The sequence below is a fragment of the Atheta coriaria genome, unplaced genomic scaffold (assembly GCF_025399875.1).
Source record: "Atheta coriaria isolate IRGN ID8LTWV9N9 unplaced genomic scaffold, Caltech_Dcor_3.1 hic_scaffold_7_pilon, whole genome shotgun sequence".
NCBI lineage: Eukaryota > Metazoa > Arthropoda > Insecta > Coleoptera > Staphylinidae > Dalotia > Dalotia coriaria.
In genome coordinates, this window is record NW_027045449.1 from 9090992 (window position 1) to 9114137 (window position 23146).

At 35.2% G+C, this 23146-nt stretch overlaps 2 protein-coding genes across 2 annotated transcripts; both read left to right on the top strand.

Moving 5' to 3' along the window:
* Positions 1–5021: 5021 nt before the first annotated feature.
* LOC135796212 (uncharacterized) lies at positions 5022–20592 on the top strand. Its single transcript, XM_065308141.1, has 5 exons — positions 5022–5356; positions 6391–6534; positions 18614–18772; positions 18841–18981; positions 19034–20592. Exons 2-5 carry the CDS (start codon positions 6529–6531, stop codon positions 19667–19669), a joined length of 942 nt encoding a protein of 313 aa, XP_065164213.1. The 5' UTR covers positions 5022–5356; positions 6391–6528; the 3' UTR covers positions 19670–20592.
* Positions 20593–21478: 886 nt separating this feature from the next.
* On the top strand, positions 21479–22931 carry LOC135795743 (serotriflin-like). Its single transcript, XM_065307519.1, is given in 5 exon segments — positions 21479–21649; positions 21706–21864; positions 21867–21987; positions 22043–22246; positions 22308–22931. Coding segments are annotated over 5 exon segments (819 nt in total). The 5' UTR covers positions 21479–21564; the 3' UTR covers positions 22558–22931.
* The last annotated feature ends 215 nt before the right edge of the window (positions 22932–23146 follow it).

Sequence of the window (23146 nt, forward strand, 5' to 3'; positions counted from 1 at the left end):
AGTACTTTAGTCACAGCCATGGCCGTCCGTGCTTAAAGTACTACTTTTTGGGTCTCAAAACCGTGGAAAACTGGCGATTTAAAGCTGAAAGTAGAAAAATACTTTTTAGGGGCTTATATTAATAAAATAAAAAGTAAATTTTGAATAAATGATTCAGAACTGACCACAGCTATAACCTCAAAGCTATAATATTTTGTATCAACTCTTAAAACTATTTTTATTTACTGTTTTTGTGACTTTTGTGAACTCCACCTTATAAAGTTAACTGCGTCGCGTCGAAGTTGACATCAACGTCGTTCCCACTTTTTTTGTCATTAACTATTCACGTATAAACTGTTTAGAGTTTTTACCAACCCCATGGAGTTGCTGACAATTTACTTTTATCAGATGCCACATTAAGGTGCGATGTACTTTTGCAATCCTGCACGCAATAAAAGTTCCAAGTGAAAAAAATTAACGACGCTCAAAAGCCAACGCAGTAATTGTTGATATTTACGGGAAGGAGCTATTAAAGAAGTAAACATGAACGAATTGGACGAAATTATAGCAGAAAAACGATTTGCTTGCTTTTTATTCTTTTATCTTCCGTAAAAACGTTGGAAGACATCAATAAATTTGAGTTTGTTTGCTTAACTAAGTGGTAATGGACAAAAAAGCTTCACGAGTGCAACGAACGTTTTTATTTATAACACAACTAGCTTTAACGCTTGGCTTCGCTCGCGAATATCTAAAATAATGAAGTTGCTTCCGTACGCGTCTGTAGTCACAGAAGAAGTAACAATGAAGTAGAATGGCGGGAAGTTTAAAATGGCTGAAAGTATAGTCTATGGAAGTATAGTGTACAGTCTCCATAGTGTAGTCAATTGGATTTGATGTTGACGTAGCTGTCGGTAATACAGTGTGATAATACAGTGTGATGGTACTATAGTACTTAGGTTTGAGATTCATTGCTGGAATGCTAGATGGCGTTAATGTAGTCAAATAGCCAGATGCAGAGGTATTATTGGCTAAACAATTTCTTTATTTTATTTTAAAAATAATTTTTTTTATTAAATAAAAAGTATCCTATAACCATTCGGGGACCACTAAGAATATGTGTACAAATTTTCATGATGATCGGTTAAGTAGTTTTTGCATGAAAGTGTAACAAACATCAGGACTTTCGCATTTATAATATTAGTAGGGATAAGTAATTTGCGCGAAATGTTTGTCTATATACTCACTGAATTAATTGCATAAATAAATAATTTGCATCAAATATTCATAAATCATGAATTGGAGTAAATTTATCATGACAATTTGATAATTAATATCGCTTAAATAATAAATGCGTGTTTTATTGTTATAAAGAATGCACGATAAACTAGGAAACATCCGCATTGAATGCGAAATTAACTGCATTTGCATAGTATCACTTGTGTTGGTTGCTAGTATCGCAATGCAGATGTTTTAAATCCATCCTCGCGACTGAAATATTCAACGCCCGCAGTGCAAACAAGAAGTAACGCCTGAAAAACGTAATAATAGAAAGTTATGAAAAAAATATGCAAAACGTTTGGCTTTAATTCTATGTGATTTCCGGTCGGGGCGATATAAGTGCTGGAAACACACGTTTCATGCAAAACACGGAAACATGTACACTTGTCATGTTGTCACATGGAAATTGAAAATGATTATTCATTACTTTGGGTTTTATTATTTTCATACTGTCAGAGTTTCAATTTCAAGTTCAGAAAAATACTTTTTTTTGTTTCAGTTTTTTATGCTTTTGAAACATAAAAAGTGATACATTAAACACGGAAGGCCAAAGCCGTGACTAAAGTACTTTAGTCACGGGTGTTATTTACGGGGTGGAGTTTGCGCCTGCGCATTTGCCTGCGGTGCAGCACAAGACCGTATGAAATGTCATGCGCCGTCAGTCAAACAAAAAAAACGTTTGTTTTTGTTTGTTTTTTAATTCTTAAAAAGTGTTCCTATCGTGTTATTTTTTGTTGGGAATATTGCTGTTTTTATCTGAACGTGCGTGAATTTTTCCAAACACGATGATCTCGCAATATTCAAAGCATTTCCATCGCGTTGCTCGTAAATCGCAATTTCATTTCCGCTCCATTCGTTCCACATTGATCCACGCACAAAAGGTAACAAAACAATCGGATGAATAGAACACGTTTTAATTTTATTGAAGTAAATATTGCAAACAAAATATTTGCATAGAAATGAATAAAAACGGTAGATATTTTTAATTACAGTCGAATTTATGATGGCTGAAAGTGATAAATGTCGACTCATTCTGCACCTACGGATAAATCCTCGGTCATAAACTCGCTCATAAATTTTGCGCACGCAAATGCACGTTTTGTGTATACATTTTTTGTTTGTTTGTATTTTTTCGTGGTCATAATTTTATTGTAGTCAAGGTTTACGTTGAGTATTTTTCTTGTAAATGGTTAGGTGGAGAATTATTCTAATTACTAATGCACATGCATAGGTTTGAAGAGGTTAAAGTTTCAGGTGAGATTATTATCACTTGTTTAAATAATGATAACTGCGCAATAGAAAAATTATGTGTTTTGTGTTATGCACCTATCTACACATTGCAAGGATATCAAAATATAATAAAACAATAAATTTCTTGATGCGACAGTAGATGACCTTTTATTTTATTAGATTAATTATGTGTGCATGTTTTTATTCAAGTTTTATTGTGATACTAGCTTTAACCCTTGGCTTCGCTCGCGAATATCTAAAATAATGAAGTTGCTTCCGTACGCGTCTGTAGTCACAGAAGAAGTAACAATGAAGTAGAATGGCGGGAAGTTTAAAATGGCTGAAAGTATAGTCTATGGAAGTATAGTGTACAGTCTCCATAGTGTAGTCAATTGGATTTGATGTTGACGTAGCTGTCGGTAATACAGTGTGATAATACAGTGTGATGGTACTATAGTACTTAGGTTTGAGCTTCATTGCTGGAATGCTAGATGGCGTTAAAGTAGTCAAATAGCCAGATGCAGAGGTATTATTGGCGAAACAATTTCTTTATTTTATTTCAAAAATATTTTTTTTATTTAATAAAAAGTAGCCAATAACCATTCGAGGACCACGAGGAATATGTGTACAAATTTTCATTATGATCGGTTAAGTAGTTGTTGTTAAGTAGTGTAACAAACATCAGTACTTTCGCATTTATAATATTAGTAGGGATTTGCCAGGGGAAATCGATTCTGGATTATTGTTTGAGTTAGAGTAAAATTAAAACCGCACACAGGGGTACTACTAGTTTAGTAGCGCAGAAGTGCGCAACCCAATATACATTCACTAACTGCTGCACTTCAAATAATCACAAATCGAAGTTTGATGCAATGAAATAAATCATTTTGTCTTTTACAATCAGAATTTATTTATTTTGTGATAATTAAAAACATTTTTTGTTTATTGTGATGTGAGCCAGACATGACACCGTCTGCTCATAAATATAAATAATAAAACCTAATAATACCCCTTTATAAATAGCACCACACAGCGCAATGATTGAAAGCTGAGAATGCCGATATCAAACACTGAAATCCACAAAAAATCAATTACACCATCGCACCTGCAATCAAGAAATTTATCCACACAACACCTAAAATAAATCTGTCTGAGAAAACTTTCTTTAAGCATGACAAATTAAGCCATTACAAAACTGCGTTAAAAAACTGACTAATTTGTATTTATTAAATTGTTTTGTGATTTATATGGATTTAACAATTTTGTATGAGTTTTACAAAATTGTAAAATCCATATAAATCACAAAACAATTTAATAAATACATCTTATAAACATGGACTACGTATTCAAATTAGAAAATAATAAAACTGACTAATTTGTAAAGAAAAATTCAATGTTTTAATAAATAATGAAGTTATTTACTTCATAACACATAAACGAGGTAAACAAGCTAAATTTGGGGATTACCATGGTGCGGGTAATTTAAATTGTGTTATTTTAATGAAATATTCTGTTTGCTTGTTGTGTTTCTCTTAGTTTCCAACAATATGGCGTTGAGTTTGTAGCTGACCACAAACCGCTGGCAACTCGACGCACAGCATTCACCGCCGGACCCGTTTTTATCATTTAATTAAATGCATCGTTTTCATCTTTTCGCCGCTGAAAAACCAACCACGCATTTGTTCTACGAGTATATATAATTGTTAACGTTATTATCATGACGCGTTTGTTCAAATCATTTCGTTCTTGTGTTGCTTGTTAGCTAAAATACAAATATTGTGGTTGAAGGAAGCAAGGTCGAAAGGACTAAGGGATGCCATTGGTAATATGAATATATTACAAAATATAATACAATTAATTATATTTAGGTGAATATGTTTATTAACTTGTTAAATAACTTTTTTTTCTATTTTTATCTTTCAAATGTTAATTTTTCATGGTTTTGAAAAAAAAGTGATACTTTAAACACGGATATGACTAAAGTACTTTAGCCACGGATTTTAGTCACAGGTGGAGTTTGCGCTTGCGCATTTCTCTAAGGTGCAGCATTTGGTACTTATTAACAAAGAAAAACAATCAATTACATTTTCAAGTGTATAATACATTGTTTTGTACCCTTAATCTGTAATATTTTATTTGTTCACAACACGTGTCTGTTTTTAAGTTTCAAGTTCCAACAATAACCCTCTTAGAAAACGTAAAAAGCACTTAAAGTATAAACGTTCCAACTTTTTTCTATTTTCTATTAAACTCGAACAAAACCGATCCCTAGGTGTTTCTTTGTTTCACCTCCGTTTGAAGCACCTACTAGTACCTAAGCTCCCAGGTAGAATCAAGTACGTGGACAACACGGAATGCATTCCCCATTCTCGAAGGCAAGCTATAAGTACAATGTTAGAAGGTCTGAGGCCTGAACCTTGACCCATTCCGCGTTCGACGGCGGCCGCTCGTGAGGGTCATGTGTGAGTGCGCGCGTCGACCGCCTCCCGAAACCATCCGCCGCCGCCGCCGCCTACGCCGCCGTCGAGCGTTAACCGTGGCCGCGAGAACTTGCACTCAAACGGTCGACGCGTATCGTGTGCGACGCATCGCGAGCGTAATCCGTGGCGTCGCGACGCTACTCAACTGTTGCTCCAAGCTGCGCGAAAGTTGCGAAACTTTTCAAGTATCAGCGCTGTATAATATTTCATCAACTGCGTGTGTGATTCGAAATAAATATCATCGAGTTGGTGAAAAACTTAAAGTGTATTTGAGAAAAAAATTGTGTGGGAAAGATTTATGATGTTATCACGCTTGACTAAAGCTTAAATAACTAAATAAGTGCTTCGAGTAAGATACATTATAAAAAATCATCGGATCTGCGCAAAAAGTAAAGTGAAAAGCTTAAAAAATCATTTTTTTCTTTTGTAATTTTTTTATGGACAATTTGCTTCGATCTCTTCTGATTGAGACCGATTCAAATAAAAGCCAACGCATCGCATAATTCAAATATCAATCATCTCACTTTTTGTTCCTGTGCCGACCGTGCTAAATCAAACAAAACCATAAAAAACACCAGACGGACAAATGATCACTTCAATTCTCCTCGCAACATATTAATAGTCTAATAATTTTGAGGATTAAAAAAGCAAACAAATGATTTTATGATTTTTTCCAAAGCTTTGTTCATCGTCTATGTATTTTTTTAAAATTTAGTTAACTTGAGTGCTTTCCAAGTGTTTTTCCAGCTCGAAAATCGCTGCGTTTGGAAATTCAATACGCTTGCAAATGTTTGCAAAGCATTCTAAAACGTTGGCGAAACGTTTAAGAGCATTTCGACGTGAAGTAAAAAGTCCGCAGAACTAAAACAAACCGCGCTAAGTCAACGAAACTAGAATTGAACACCAGCGTGGTCCGAAACGTCGAGAGATGCAGAAATTATTGGGCAAATGTTTGCACGACTTGTAATTACCTTTGCGGGTTCGAGGGCGTCTTCAGGCGCGCTAGAAATTATCATATTAATTGGAATATATCTGCAGCGATACTCCAGGGGCAAGACAAGCAAACACAACTGGACTCAGTGAATTAATTTTACAATATTGATTTTTAAATTTAATTTTTGTTGTTTTTGTTGATTTTATCAATTTTTTAATGAATTTATTACTTTTTATTGCTTATAACATAAACTTCATTATTACATCGATAACAAGTCATCAAACACGTATAACACTCATTAACGCCTTGACATTAAAACACCCTGAAGCCTCAAGAGCAACAATAACGACGCGTACATAATTTTAATAGCTAATGGCATAATAACTGATTCATGTTCGATGTTCGCCGCATGTGTACAGCAGTATATTAAAACGAAAGCAAAAGTGGATAATGGTTAATTAAATAAATGTGTTTTCCACTTTTCCACAGTGGCGGCGCGCAGTTGTTCGAGCCGTGCAGAAGAGACTCGCATTACAAGTGCTTTTAATTAGATCGAACGCGTCTCTTTATCGTGCGAGCGGCGAAGACTTTCGGGCGATGGCGATGTCGAGGGAATGCTAACGAACAATGCAGGTAACGTGTTTTTCTCTGTTCATTGGTTTTAATTAAGAGTTTACGCGTCGAAGCCTAAACGAGTGAAATTAGCGTGGGAATTCGCCGAGAGGTAAATAATTATAAGTTAGGTTAAATAACACAACATGGATAAATGTGTGTGGAATGAAAATAATTTATTGTAAGCGCATAATCCGTCTGCAAAGTTTCAGAATTAATTAATTTTAAATTGGCAGGTTGGAAAAAAGTGGAGAAATGTTTGGTTTGAAAATTTGGCGCCTCCACCAAAATTTATTTTGTTAAAATTATTAAGTAAATGTAAGAATTATTAGATTATTACTACAGGATATTAAACACAATTTAAATGCGCATCTTTTATTTTAGTAAAATTTTCTTCTATCACTTTTAGTTTAAGAGTTATTAACGTTTTAACATTAAAATTTTATATTTTTGGAAAATTTGAATTGATTTTGATAGATCTTGTTTTTTTAAACAGGATACACAGGATGTTCACATAATTTGTTAATCTACTTATTTATAAAAAAGAATCAATCCCCAATATGACATTTTACATAACCCAAAGTTAATATTTTTTTATTTTTTATTTTTTTTTTATTTTTATTTTTTGTTTATGCGTCATTGTTTTATGCCTGCATTTTTCAATAAGACAGGCTGTTAATGTCAGCGTCGACAACTTTATACTATTAAACATGGGTCGGCACCCCTGATATTAAGAACGTTGGTGGCTGGGCACCGTTCCAACTTGCAAAAAACCCTCGCCACGTTTTGCGCCCCCGCCGATATTTACATTTGCCATGCGGTCGTAAACAAAAAAAAAACAAAGGATATACGAGGGTGCCTCATAGCGTAATCCATCATTCGTATCCAGCCGGCTGAATTTGAAAATTTTTGATGTCGCACAATATATTAACAATAAAATATTTGAGAATGAAATATGTATAATCATGTCGTAAAGTAATGTGGTAGATTAAGGGTGAAATAAGGAATAAAGCAAACACATTGTTTGAAATGGTAACAAAGCAACACAAAACACAAAACAGAAAATGAGTAATAATGGTGATTGTGTGGTTGAAAGAAGAATGAAACTAAAAATACGATGTTTTTATGTGTTTTAAAAGTTTTCAGCTATTATACCGGGTTAATTTCATGAAAACAACACGCCAAACACAAATTAATTAATTTTTTACTTTCACATTTATAATGCTAATTTTTTTCACGGTTTTGAAATGTGAAAAGTGGTACTTTAATCACGGGACACCAAAGCCGTGACTAAAGTAGTTAAATAATACAGAAATTTTCTACAAAGTCCTAAAATAGAGATAAACCTCTTATATCCCTCTAAAACCTGAAACTGAAAAAATAAAATAAAACGTTTTAGAAGAAGATATCTCTTAAAACTCCATGTTCAATCTTCTGATCTCACAACCACAAACCTTATCGACTGTTCCTAATACTAAAATCAGTAGCGGTCACCAGAAGCCCCAAGGCCCAAAACCGTGCGGGTGCCAAAAGTTCGACGCTGAATAAATGATACTTTTTAGGCACGTCGCGCTCCGATTTGCGGTTGAGCGTCCGAGATTTGCTTGTTCTCCGCAATGCCCACCCGCACCCATTTGCTCAACGACCCTTTGGGTGACGCTGACGGACCGCAAGCGCTGTGTGTGCACAAAGCGCCTCGCCGGACGTTACAAACAGAAACGGCAAGGAGACCCGGAATGTCGTTTTGTCTTCTATGCGCATTTTTCATTCGTGACTTTATCCCTACGGACAATGCGGCTGCAAATTAAAATGTTTTTTAGTGTCCTTGAGTTAAGTATCATAAACTCACGGTTTTATGGTGGAATTAGTAAGTTGAAAGGATATTAAAGTACAGATTGATGATAAGATTAGATGGGAAAGCAATAATTGTGATTTTTATAACCTATTCAGGTGATAGTTTATTGAAGTTTGAAATTCATTAAAAATAATTTCAGTTAAATTAGTTTTGGAGTAAATTTTGAAAATTTTAGTTCAATACCGGTATTTCGATATTTTTTTAAATGAAAATATCAATATACCGGTATTTAAAAAATTATTTAATTATTTTTTGTAAACGTAAGCTCCACCCCGTGACTAAAGCCCGTGACTAAAGTATTTTAGTCACGTCTTTGACCATCCGTGTATAAAGAATCACTTTTCGCATCATAAAAAATATTTTTCTGAGTAAAATAAAACTTTTAACAAAAAATAATTCCAGAGTCTCCTCATATCGACCGTGGCATATTCTCAGATTAAATTCTGATGCTCCCTCTTCAACCGAGACAATAAGTCAATGATAAAATCAATAGCGCTAATTAGAATCTAAAATTACGCCGCCAGTGCGAAACAATAAGCACAACAGCAAATACCCACAACGTCTCTGTGCTCATTAAAGCAAATTATCGCTTCAAGTCATCAGACTATCGCAAAATTTCAATGCGTTTCGTAAAAACTTCCTCAATGGGAAGTTTATGAAAAGAAGTCGCCTCCAGCGCAGATCTTGTTGAGATTTGCGCTTGCGCTTATATTATACCATATATTTTTGTGCTGCGATGAGCTTTTGATCTTTGAACGCGTTTTTTGTTATTGTTTGCTAATGGCATGCGCGTCCTTGGCGATATGTTGGTGCGCTTTATGTTTTCGATTGCAAACGTGGAGCGTAAACAAATGTTGCCATATTCTTGAGCGCACTTTGCATAATTTTGCGTTTATTTCGTGGATATTTATAAATGTTCATGTTCAACACGCGTATACAAATGTCATGTGTGTACCTATCGCTCATGCTTTGATGTATTCGTCGGAATGGGAATCTTGACAGCTTGCACGGAAACGTAGTTTAGTTAATAAACGGACGTGTGTGATGGAAGCAATTTTGCAAACTGGATTAGACGGCGGGTGAAAATTGAAATACGTCAATGCAGGTGAAAAACTAGTTGCATCGTGAAGTTCAATATTTCACCATGGAAAAATTTGTTTTAATAAATAAACATTTGTTTTTCTTTTTCACATTTTTTCGGACATAAAAAATGATATTTTAATCACGGACAATCAAAATAGTGAAAAAAGTACTTTAGTCACGGGGTGGAGCTAGCGCATGCGCAGTCAACAAAAATTCTCGTTTAGCCACTGATACTCAATATTTTATTTTCCACTCGTAGTAAATTTTAATTTTACGGCAGAAATAAAATTTCATAGCAAAACATTCGAATAAAATTCATTCATGCAGTCCTCAAATATCCAAGGAGTTCAATGTGGACACATTTTCAACAAAACCCATAAAACTACCCCTTTCTATACATTTATTACCGAAAGCACATAACCCCCGCCCGAGTTAATTGAATTTTGAAGTACTTGATATTTAATGCTCATTGTGTGCACCTCAGCTCAATGCAGCGTTACATCAAATTCGTTTTACAGTTTACTCAACCTTTTTTCCATTTCCATTCACATTTTCATTGAAATTTATTTTTAAATAATTTTATCAGCCGTGACATATTCAGGAGCCGTGTCAGGTTTGTGATGCAAATATTTTGGCGCCACCCGAAAATCTCGAAATTTACATAACAAACTCTGACAGTTCTTCATTCGTTATCACATTGTGCATGCACATCGCTAAATTTCCCCTGTTATTTACGCTCGACGCGCAGCATAACGCCAAAGGCTTGCCTGAAATACTGCACGATTAATTTTTAACTCGTTTTTAAGCTTCCGCTAAGCGTTTCGGGACGTGCGTGCTGTGTTTCATCCGCATTATTATTGCATTGTCTAATATTCTCGGCTTGTAACCTTCGTTACTCTTCGTTACATCGCACAACAAAAGGAAAAATAACCGTGGGGTTAGGACACGTACCTTAACCTACATCAACGCGTCGACTCGTGTTCACATTTCTTCATTTTCGCCCGGGTTTTTGACGCGCAATTTCTCCTCGCACTTACAGAAACTCCAAAAACTCCATGGAAAGACGTGTGATGAGAATCCGCACGTCGTTCAACGCGTATATATCCCTGCATTGCATTTTTAACGTTTCAATCTTGGAAAACACTCGGCTTTTGCATCTGTCGAAATAATCTCGTATGTTGTAACTGAATAAAAATTCAAGCGTGTGTGGTAGTGTGATGTTTGTCGACTTTGTTGTATTGCTTTGCTTCTTATGCGATTTCCTGCTTTTTCTTTGGGGTATCTTTTCAGCAGTGGGCATGAATAACGAAAGGAATTGCTACCCTTCGCCGTTATCCATATCCGAATGATATTTATGCGATTTACGATGCGTTTTCCTTCCTCTGAAAAAAAAAATAAGAAAAAAAAAACAGAAAAACCGTCTTATAGCTTTATCTAAACATGATGTGATATTCTACACGATTTTTTTTTATCATGAAAATATCCCAGACTGTGTGAAGGAGAGAAAAAGATGAAAAGCAACCATGTGCCACATAACACGATACATATAACAGACGATATGAAAAGAGTCGATTAAACACTTTATGAACTTACCTCATTGCATCCAACGTATGAGTGTGAGTGTCGTGAGTGTCGCTTTTGTCGATATTTCATCACTGATGCTTGATCTCATCGCTGCGTCCTTCCACACTTTTCTCCAATAAATTTCCATTCGAGCGAGTAACGTGCTCGTCTGCAAAAGCACCAAAATTGCTTCTGCTTCTTGCTTCTGCAACAGCAGCAAATGAATAGCAAGCGATGCTGAAGAAATAAAAAAACGTATCTGTACCGCAAAACACTCGAATGAAAATTCATTGAAATGATTAAAATGTAAAGTTCACCTGGAAATTTACATGCATCTGGCATCTGAACTTCCTCATCGCCCGAACGCCTTGACTTTGCAATTACTTAATGCATCGCCGACACGAAGCGGGTTATAATTTTCATTTGAAAATGTTACAACTGATACATAGCATGTAATAGCATCACTTAAGAAAGTAATTCATAACGGTTTCCTTGGAAATGCCAAGAAGGTGAAGGTTAGGTATTTATTTCTTAAATTTTTTATTTTAAAATTTTTAATGTGCAAATAGTTAATTTGTAACTTCTAAAAGCTCTCAACCAATTTGAATTGTTTAGTCAGTCCAGTTTAGTCCACTTCATTAATTAATCCTTGAATAGTTAATCATCTCAAGGTATCCTATAAACAACTTGATAACTATTTTGGGTAACGCTCAGACATTCAACAATCAATTGAATTATTAAACTACTAGCTTTAACCTGCGGCTTCTCTTGCGAATATCTAGAATTATGAAGTTGCTTCCGTACGCGTCTGTAGTCACAGAAGAAGTAACAATGAAGTAGAATGGCGGGAAGTTTAAAATGGCTGAAAGTATAGTCTATGGAAGTATAGTGTACAGTCTCCATATTAACTTTAAACCATTTTATTTTATTCCCATGATATTCGAAACATCAAGGGATAAATTTATATTTCCTTCATGCGACACTCTGGACTCCACTAGTTGAACAACGTTTTGAAACAAAATAAAAATAAAGTTTGAGTTTGGAGGAAAAGTTTTACAAAAATCAATGTTTCATCCGGACGTGTGTAAATTAGTATTGTTATTTTTGTCTTCAAATGACGTCAGAAAGGTGGGATTAACGGACGTCCCAACAAATGAATATAATAAATATTTGGAGCGGTTGGGAACGTATGTATATTAGGTATTTTATTAGTGAAGTTTATATTTTATGATTTTAGCATCAATTTATTGCGCCGCGCTGAATATTCAGCATTTTCAAAGGTCAATTCATATGTTGGTCAGTTTTCCCAGTCCGTGATAAATTTGATTGACGCAATTTAAGACCAGGTTAAAATCAAAATTTGTTTATTATTTCCTGGTAACTTAAATATTAATTAAAAATTTTAAACGCAATATTTTCGTTTGTAAATATTAAAACTTCTATGTTAAATAAAATGTGTGTATTCATAGGAGAATAAAAGATAAATGTTGTGTTTTTGTTACAAAAAAACGTAAACACGAACATCGTATCTACCTGATTGTTTGTGCATCGAACGATGGTGATAGGAAAAGATCGAATAAAGTACAATTTAATGCAAATACGTGCATACCAGCGCCATCTGGCGTGAAACTAAACAGTTATACTTAAGTCAGCTCACGTGTTCACGACGTTCACGACTATCTCCTCTTAACGCAGTGTTCCGCTCACTACCACCACCAAACATTATTTAATGCCAAAACACGCATTGACACGACATCTAGGCGCAAATTTGAATGATGCACACTCACAAGGCCAGTAAACAACACGCACTGATACAAATAAATCATAATAATACGATCAATTCTTAAATTTTAATTTTAAATGCTCACAAATTAAGTATTACCTTATTTCTTGATGTTCGTCATCGTTTGAAGTCAAACAAAACCTTAAACAAAGTTAATTATAAAGACAAAGCCAAATTTTATCATAAAAAATAAGAAAATAACACAAAATAAAATATAATTTATTTTTCCGTGTTTGTGTTCGTTATATTGTTATGTTTTCTTTAAAAAACAAAAATGTTTCGATGTATCTTGTTTATTTTTAAATAAAATAATTTTCTTTCTTTCATTTTCGACGCAAAACAAAAATAATCTTCCACTCATTCCGGCAAGTGATTTATTCCTTGCGCACAGTGCGCATGCAACTAAGTCATTGAATAATTGAGTTTGTGTCCGCCGTAGCGTTAATAAACACTGGCGGGGTAAATTCGTCTCGCTGTGAACTTGATAATAAAGTACAAAGTACACTCCATGCACATGCACTTTGCGGGAATTGCGCATTCAGAAAATTTTACGATTAAAACTGCAAAACAAGCATGTCAAGTGGAAAACCCAAAACATGCTAAAATCTTCACAATCCTGTCAAAAACATACAGAAAACACAAAATTTCATCATGCCTAAGGCTTATTATAATATTATAAAACAAAATAATAAGATCTTATCAAATACTAATTATGTCTTTACTTTACTTGTTTGACGTTATGATATATATTATCATATCTTGTTAAATCTATCGGGATTATGCAGCGACACCCTTGCTGCTATCACATCGCAAGTTATGAGTTACCGAGTTACAGAGCCGCGCGTCAAGTTCCGATATTTCAATATTTCAGTGTTTCAGCACGGTGTAAACTTTCCGCCGCATGCATTTCCATCGCGACGCAAAACCCCCCGAGAGGTTTTCCATGTTTGGCGCTGACATGAGATTCCCTCCAACAATTGCGTATCTGAAGTTGTGGAAATTTAATCAATTCCTGCGCGCAAAAAACGTCAAAAATAAGATTAACATCATGTTTGCATTTTGGGCAATGGAGCATGAAAAGTCCTCAAGGAGCATTAAAACGAGCGTGAATATGGGCAACTCGTGCGCCATTTTGTAAGAGAATATAAAACGCGATCATAAATAAATATTATTTCGCTGCGAGGCACCAACAGCAGCACATTCCGGGGCGTTGAATGTTGATAATGTTGCTTTTAACGCCTTCGCGCCCGAAATGAAATTGAACAAAATGTTTCCAGGACGAAAACTCAAGTTGAACATAAGTTAGAAATATCATACACGCAATTTGAGCAAAAAGTACGGGTAGTAAAGTTGAGTTGAAACAATGTACAAGTATAAGTATGTAAATATTCAGTGTGGAAGAATTTGTTAAATATTTCTTTGAAAATGTGCTCTTTAAAGTTTTGGCACAAGTCCAATATTACATAATACTCTTTTGTTAATGCTTGTTTCAGTTTTAACTTTTTCACTTTTTCTTGTGATCCATTAAGCTTTGTTTTGGTCATTTTTGCGTGTTGTAGCATTACTGGCATTTGTTTCGTACAAATAGAATTATTTTCAGAACACATTAAGCACTTTTTTGTCCTTGTGGCAATAAAAATGTCGCCATCTTTTCGTTTTCTTTGAGTGTGAGTTAAAACTTAACGAAAACAAAAGTGTGAAATCACTAAAGTTTGCAGAAGTTAAAGATTAATGCATTATCATTATTGAAATAAAGTAAAATTTAAAAGAAAATGTTTTAACTGTGAAAATATTATAGTCCAGCATTGTTTTCTTTTCATTATGTTTGTTTTGAAAAGTAACTTTCAATATCACACCTGTACATTTTCATTTTCTTCTGTTTACGCACGCTGAAACTTTTCTGATGGCTGAGGAAATCTCAAGTTCAAAATGATCTTCCCACGGCCTACTTTTCGGCCATCTAAGTCTATATTCCGTATTCTTCCAGCAAACTTCAAAACTTCAACCAAACGCACCTCGCATATTTCAGCTTTATTACTTTCCCTGCGCTTTTCATATTCCATCCGCGCCTAGGTCGCCAATTTCACACCTAGAATTCATTGCTTTATTGCTTACTTTCTTCAATGTTGTGCGTTTTCATGTAAAACACTTAATTTTGAAACGTGTTGTAAGGCAATACTAAAAGAAAAAGAAAATAAAAAGGTTCTACGAGGAAAACGATTGTGGGAAATGCAGCAATGCGTGTTTAACTGCAGAAGGTGTGGAGAATAATTATCCTTCCTGGATTTCCAACCGCTCCATTTTAATAGCACACAACGAATAATATAGGCCACCAAATTTACAGGCAGTTCAGGTTTTATGCCGCAAAAACCTTGAAAAGCTTTTAATGTTCATTCAAACACATTTTATTGCGTATTTCAACAAGTTTTCAATATTTTCCAACGTTTAAATTAAAATAAACGCAAAGTTTTTGAAATTGATGAATCCTAAATCCGATAGATACACAAACAGAATTCATGCGGAGTCATGAAATCAAAGTGCCTGCAGCAAGATCGGAAAACGCGCAGAAAGCAAAGCGCAAAGTAAACAACAAAACAACTGAAACAATTAACACAATGTGAGACGAGTTTAATGGAATTTCCAGCGTTGATGAATGCTTGTTTGTGTTGTGCTAGAATATGGCTGCTGGAACATTAGTCGACGCCCAAGAAACACACCAAGATCTTGCGAATTTCGCACACAACAACGTAACAATCAACGCAAATCACTCATTTGCTTGTTCGTTGCATTATTAATCCGCGAAATGCATGCGTGAACTTGCGCGGGAATCAAGTGCTGTGTACACACAATTAACGCCTCGTGCGTACTTAGGTTTAATGAGCAACTGGCCATTAGCAACCATTTTCAATAATTCAACTGCATTCAATTCTCTAGTTACGCTTGAATAATTTAAATCAAAATAAAACCCGTCAGCAATTTGGATGTTTTGCATCACGTTAACATTTAAACGTGAAATAAATTAGATTTTATGTGTGGAAAAAATGTCAAAAATGAAAAGTTCACTCACCACGCCGAAAATCTGAATTATAATGAAAGTCAAATGCGAAGGTCACTTTTGTTTTCAGTTTGCAACCCTTTTTTGTATACACACATTCGTGTTGTGTATCAAATGGTTAAAATACGCAAAAAGTTTGACGCCGGTTCAGGGCGAGTCTATTTCGGTGGATATATTTTGGCGTCATTGTCTTTCATTTCACGCTGTTGTACATTTATGCGGATAAGTGAATATGTGAACTGGTGACATTTGTGGCGCTGTGGAGCTTGCCAAAACATAAAATCACACAAATTGTCTCTTCAGTCGTCGTACGAGTATGTGTTTGGTTATGTTTACAAACCGAGTATATTTATAGGTTATTTATGGTTGTTTTGATTGTATGATTGCTATTTTTATTTCTGTTGGGATAATTTTTTATAAATTTATTTATAAACATTCCTAAAGACAAAAGTTAGTGTAATTAGCGAGGTTATACAATTGTGCTTTAATCTCCTCCATATTGTTCAGTAATCTATTGTAATCCTGTGTTATCCTACGCTATGTCAACATTTCAAGCAAGTGGGTGAACAAGCAGAGAGAAATGCACAACACGTTGGTTGCGTAGGCGAGCACTGCGCTTGTTTTGTTTAGAGAACCCTTACGCCCCAAACCGCAGGACATCAACATTTGCACACTGCTTGTTAGCAACATCGTTTGGCCATGCAGGTAACATTACTACGCAAAAAAAAATAAAAACAAAATGTGCTAACTTTTAATTACGGCGTTGGACACGCAACATTCGTGCGGACACGCTGGGGGACGTTAAATGACGCAATTAATTTGCATCGGCGTCGTTTCCTCGTGCATCATAACGAGAATTAATACAATAGCAACGCCTGGAGGCGATAATCAGAGTGTTGCCCCGTAACCACATTTTTGATTGAGTGGAATTTTCACACACACTGGATAAATATGCTTTGAAAACGTAATGTTTGTGAACGCATGATTGATTACACTCCCAAATGAATATGTGTGATTTTATCAGTTGGATACACATCAGATTTTCACGCAAAAATATTATTTATTTTAAAATTTAACCATTTCCTTGATTTTATTTTATTTTTGTCCAAAAGATTAATGTTAAACAATTAATAACACTCGTGCGAATAATTAATAACACTTCAGCCAAAACAAATGCAAGAAAATGAGACTTGAAGGAACCGAGGACGCGAACAGATTGTTTCAATCTTACACTAGCGTCATAGATGGTTTTCCGCATGCAGAAAAGCGATAAACGAGGAAGCCGCGCAAGAATGTTAAGCGAGATGAAATAATCACCCGGCTCGAAATCCCGCGTGATAAACGGTGGAGGAGAAGGACCGCAAGAAGCGTCTGAACATGAACATGAAGAAGATTTAAGAGCCGAGAAATCCATTGCTGTGTTAAACACGAAACTCAAGAAGGATTCACATTTCACAATGTTGAAGGAAGGAAGGAAGGAAGCAAGAAACTAGAGTTTGGCACGCGCGCGCATCATTATCATTTCATAAATTATGGATATCGATAAACAGTGCACTGTAGTCGCGGTTGAACTGAAGTTTTAATACTGTTCGATAAATTATTGCCTGCAATAGAGGAAAACTTTATATTCTATGAATGGAATGATAAACTTGACCGCTTAGAAATATTTATTTTGAGGTTAGAATAAGTTGTATATGATTGGTTAGGTGTTAGTATTTTAGAATATAAAAGAAAATGTTTAACCTTCCAGTGAATAAAATAAATGCATGCAGAGAACATCTGTCGACTTGCTGACGAGGAAAAAATTCAATATGTGTGAAAAGATTTATGGTGCTTATGAAATTCTGTCGTTTCCGACACTTTCGTCTCAAAGTTAGCGGAAGACTTAACATAAAAATAGTCCAGCAAGAAACGGATAGAAATGGCTAAATCCTTCCAGCAGAGGAAGCGTTATTCTTAAAATTTTATGACGTTTATCCTCTATGCAAGATGTCCGTCAACTTTACGAATATTTGCCGCGCAAATATGCAAAACTTGCAAAAATATTGCGAGCACATTCTCGTACATACATTGTTTTAAGCATAAAATATTTTATTATTATCTATATATATATATATATATAAATGCTGTTCGTTAGTCTCGCTAAAACTCGAGAACGGCTGAACGGATTTATCTTATCTTGGTCTTGAATTATTCGTGGAGGTCTAGGGAAGGTTTAAAAGGTGAGAAAAATTCGAATAAATGCCGGGAAAATCCTCAAAACAGCTCTTTTCTATAGAATAAAATTTGACATTGAGATTCAATCATAGTTATAGTTAAATTATTGACATTATTGACAAAACTTTATATAATTAATTTCTTTAAATTAAAATTGCTAATCTTATTGATAGAATTGACTCTTACTACGAGTATGTCTAGAACAAGAGAGTAAAAACGAATTACATTTTTATTAAACACTACCGGAACGAAGTCACGGGCAACAGCTAGTTTAATTTATAAATATACAAAAATAAAAATTTAAAAAGTTTTTATTTTTAGCTTTTGCAACGGAATTGAACACAATTCTCTATGGATGAAAGAAAAAACGCAAAAAAGGTTTCATTTAGTATTTGCTAAAAGTGTTTGAGGGTCATTTTATAATATTCTGACCTTGATATCTGTGCCAAGAACTCAAGGGTGGCTTTCACAAGTTATTTTTAGAATAAAACCATCCATTAACAAATTTTGTCAAACGAATTCATGTATTTTTCTCTTCTTTCAGAAGCCCCGTGAATGTGGTGGCCTAAAACGCTTCTGGACGGCTGTGCGTTCGTCCAACTCGAGCAGCGCAAGCTCCCAGTGCGAGTCTGGAGGAGTAGATGGTTCTCCACTGGAGGAAGTCCGGAAACCTGTCCCGAATTGCTCGCTACCCCTGCTACAGGTGCCCTATTCAAACATTTTTCCCACCATTGATCGGCGTTGATAAATTTTGTTTTTTTCCGTCAACAGGTATGGCCTAGTTCCGACTCCCCGCGCGGCGAAGCCGACGGTCAGAGCTTCGTGTTTCCGGTTTGCGCCGAGGACGCAAACTGCGTCATCTCCTGCTTCGAGGCGAACAATCATCACGATTCCGGCATCGAGTCAACTCAAGTAATTAAAAACACTAACGAACTGCTTTTATTGATTACCTGGATTGTTTCAGGTGTCACCATCACCGGTGCCATGTCACTCAATGATCAATCACACATCCTCACCGCTCACCTCACCAACACCAAGCCTCCGACGGGATCGAAGACCATCGAGTTCTTTACTCCATCCGGATCATGCGCGTATCTTTCGTTCCTATACGTCGTCATCACCCGAGCAGACTTCGATCGAGGATATGACCGAATTGCAAAACGGACATGTTGGATCCCCCTCGTCATCTACAACATCATCACTTACTTCGGTCGCTGCGGCGGTGGCGGCAATCGGTCAGCGGGCCAGCGACCCATGCGACAACCGTCGGCGGTCTTCCACCATGACCGCCCGGTATTCTCTCTTCGATGCCTTGGATTTAGAATATGCGCTTCTTCGTGCGGCCGCACGTGGTTCAGTTGGGCCTTACTCTCTCAGCGAAAGCCTGCACAAACTCACTTTTACTCAAAGTCTTGCCTTTCCAGCATTGGCGCGTGGTTTGGCGAGCAAACGAAGACGCTCCCAGCAACAGCACGCCAGTCGTCCTTTGGATCCCAACGAAAGTGGACTGAATGCTTTTGCGAAAGTCGTCACAGCACTGGTGTTGGTCCTCGTCAGTGTTTTAGTGTTTGCAGTGGTGTATAAATTTGTGCGGACATGAGGGTTGCTTCTCGCTCCTGGAGCAACAGGAGCGAGGGCTGGGCGTTTGACCTTGGTGAAGAACTCGACTTTGATTAATGATGTGACAATGCAAAGGACTTTTAATCTTGAAACGTGAAACTTGTGACTTTATATACCAGAACAATGTCATCATATCAGAATTATATTATAAGACGAAAACCAGGAACAAAAAGCCTTTCGCATAAAAATTAATTAATCTAATCACTAAAAACACAAAATTTAAAATTTTTAATTTTAAATTTTAAAATGAATTTATTTGAATTACTATGAAACTGCATAACAATGTGTATCTGTTGATAGCATAATAAACGAGTCCTTGAAACATGATTGGTAAAGCTATCGATTATCTTGTCAAGGATTCATCCATTTAACATGACAACGCATACATATTTTTTCACAACGCTGTTGCTTAAGTGTAAACATGATGAATAAATGAAACAAAACGTGATTTATGAGGGGAATTTATTGTAAATTCACAAATCAAATTTTATTAAACGTATATTAATCAGATAAAAATAATATAAATGTATATATCAAACATATTATCGATTCTAATTGAAACTAATCATAAACATATTTTTCTTAACAGTGTGCTGTTGTCTCACGTAAATTTTGGTCCAAAAATTAAGAATAAATAAGTGCAAGTTGAATATTTGCGGGATAATTTGCGGAAAATGCTTTTAATGGTGTATTATTGTAGGTATATTATTGTACGCTTTGTATTTTTTTATTTATTGTGTATTAGGTATTTTAATGTGTATTTTGATGGAGCGAAAAATATGAACGTTTTGTTTAATATTTATTTATGAAGATAAACCCCAGTCTGTATGTTTTCTTGTATCAAATGTACTATCTATATAAATGAAATTTTATTCTTGTTATATAAATGACAATCAAATTACATTTGTTTCTATTTAACAACATATTAATTGAGATTCAAAGTGAAAAAATCACTAAATCTTAAGAATTTTATTCAAAACAGTTCAAAAGCTATTTTTAGACAATTAACGTAGGCAACTTTTACTTCTCTCGTCCATCTGGTAGCTCTCTCTACTATAGATTATAAAATAATGCTCCTTGCTTTTCTCCGACGAACATAGATAGTGCTACTGTTTCGGGTAGCGCAAAGTGAAAGCTCTTAACCTAGTTCAAGCATACATAAATAGATGGCGCTGCATGTAACAAACAGATTTAACGCGTGGACATACCAGTAGCTCAAAAAATCAATATTACGCTATACAGCTACGAGTATGTACTGTTGCACCTCATACTAAAAGGAACTTTCAACACGGACTTTCTCTATTTCGATTAACTTTGTAGTGTTTACTCGTTAATAACAACTTATGAGTTTTATTTTTAATTCGTGTAGCGTTTCATATACAGTAACATTAAACATTTAATAGACGAATTTATGATTGCTTGATATGTTTTTTAAATTAATGTCAATCTCCTCTTATGTGTGCCACGCAACTGTGAAAGCACATTCTCATTAAGAAATGATTTATAAATAGTCTGGGCTGCATTTATACCACAATTTTAATGCAAAATTCTACTTACAAATAATTTAACGAAATAAATTGTAACAATTACACTACTGAAGGACCAATTTAAACAGTTTTTGCATAGTGTCGACTCTATGCGAAATAATACATTGTGTTATATGATGTATTTGATGATGACCTTTCCGCGTGCTATTATTTTGCATATCGTCTATTAATGTGACCAATGCAAACTTTGCAATTAATCAGTTGTGCAAAATGCTACACTTCATTGACAATTCACTTGCTTATTCAAGTGATTCGATCTTGACGCAATTATCAAGACTTCCCAAATGGCTGCAGTATCTATTGTTCAAAGTTAAGAAATTTAAACAAAATGTTGAAATTTCTTTCGGCTCTGGTAATTTTGTGTATAACTGGTTGCATTTACACGTCAAACTCAACATGGCGGACTGATCGAAGTAAGCTATTAATTCATAACCTATAAATATTTTTTATTTTAATTTTAATTTAAAAGGACCTAAAGTCATGGGTAATAAACTCTCACTGGATTTATTATCGCCAAAATACAAAAGAGTGCAGATGGCAATCACAATGTGGCACAATTCATTCCGAAGTAGAGTTGAACCAAGTGCAGCTAATATGCTACTGATGAAGTGGCATAAAGGTGCAGCAAAACAGCTCGACGATGGGCGAATGAATGCATGATGTTAACCCATGACAAACCACAAGGGCGATCTGTGCATGGGTTTGGTGCTTGTGGTCAAAACATATTTGTTGCATCACAAAAGGTCCCATGGTAATAAAAAAAACAAAAAATAAGAATCAGTAAAATTAATTAAAATGAATTTTAGGAGATTTGCAATTGAAACTTGGTACCTTGAAAAGAAAGACTTTAAATATGGTCAAAAAGGTAACGATCTACACGTTATAGGGCATTACACCCAAATGGTTTGGGCAACAACACATTTAGTTGGTTGTGCTATCAACGAATGTCATCGTTTCGGCAACAATTCATCCCGGACGTATTTTGTTTACGTTTGCAATTATTGTCCTATGTAAATATAAACATTTCTAATTAATCAAAGTTTCCTTCCATTAATAATAAATTAATTTCAGGGGTAACAAACCAATGCGTCTTTCTCGTCCATACAAAAAAGGAAAACCATGTTCATTATGCCCACGTTCCTGCGTTGGTAAAAAATTCTGCACAAATGCATGCCCAGTTGCAGATATATGGGCGAATTGTCGACAACTAAAGAAACGCTTCTCAAATTGGTTATGCAACACACAAAACACCATCAGTGGTAAAGAGAGGTTTGATAACTGCAAAGCTACCTGTGGTTGTCGTCGACAACTTCACGACTAAATTCATCATAATTTCATCAACATTACCAAGAACATGTTCTAACCTTCCGTTTCTCGTCTGTAAGTAATACGTTTCTTTTAAATTACAAGACATTATACGTTATAGAAACTAAGATAACTATGTAACTGTACAATCTGCTGCCATCTTGTAATGCACGCCAACTTGGGACATATCCCGTTGATGCGATGATACTCGCGTTGTTATATCTTTCATTCCAGCGTGAAATATCAGTAAAACGTTCGCAATTTTCGACGATGTTCAACACACAAAAGTGGACAAATTATTTCACATTTTACAAGATAACTGTATATAACCTTAAAATAATTGAACATAACCACAATTCAAGTGGAACAATAAAATATACCTACATTGAATTATTGCATTATTTCATGTTGTTTTCACTTATTTCACTTATTACGACTGGCTGCAGTTCCGCATTCTAATTATCTTCACTGAGAAGGTAGGTACCAGCACGTGCATTGCATTTTTTAGTTTGCTGCATTATACTGGCACAACACAACACCATTCCCAATAAGACAAAAAAAACCCATGCGTTGAGTAAGCTTATAATCTCTGGTTTTTCTTGAGC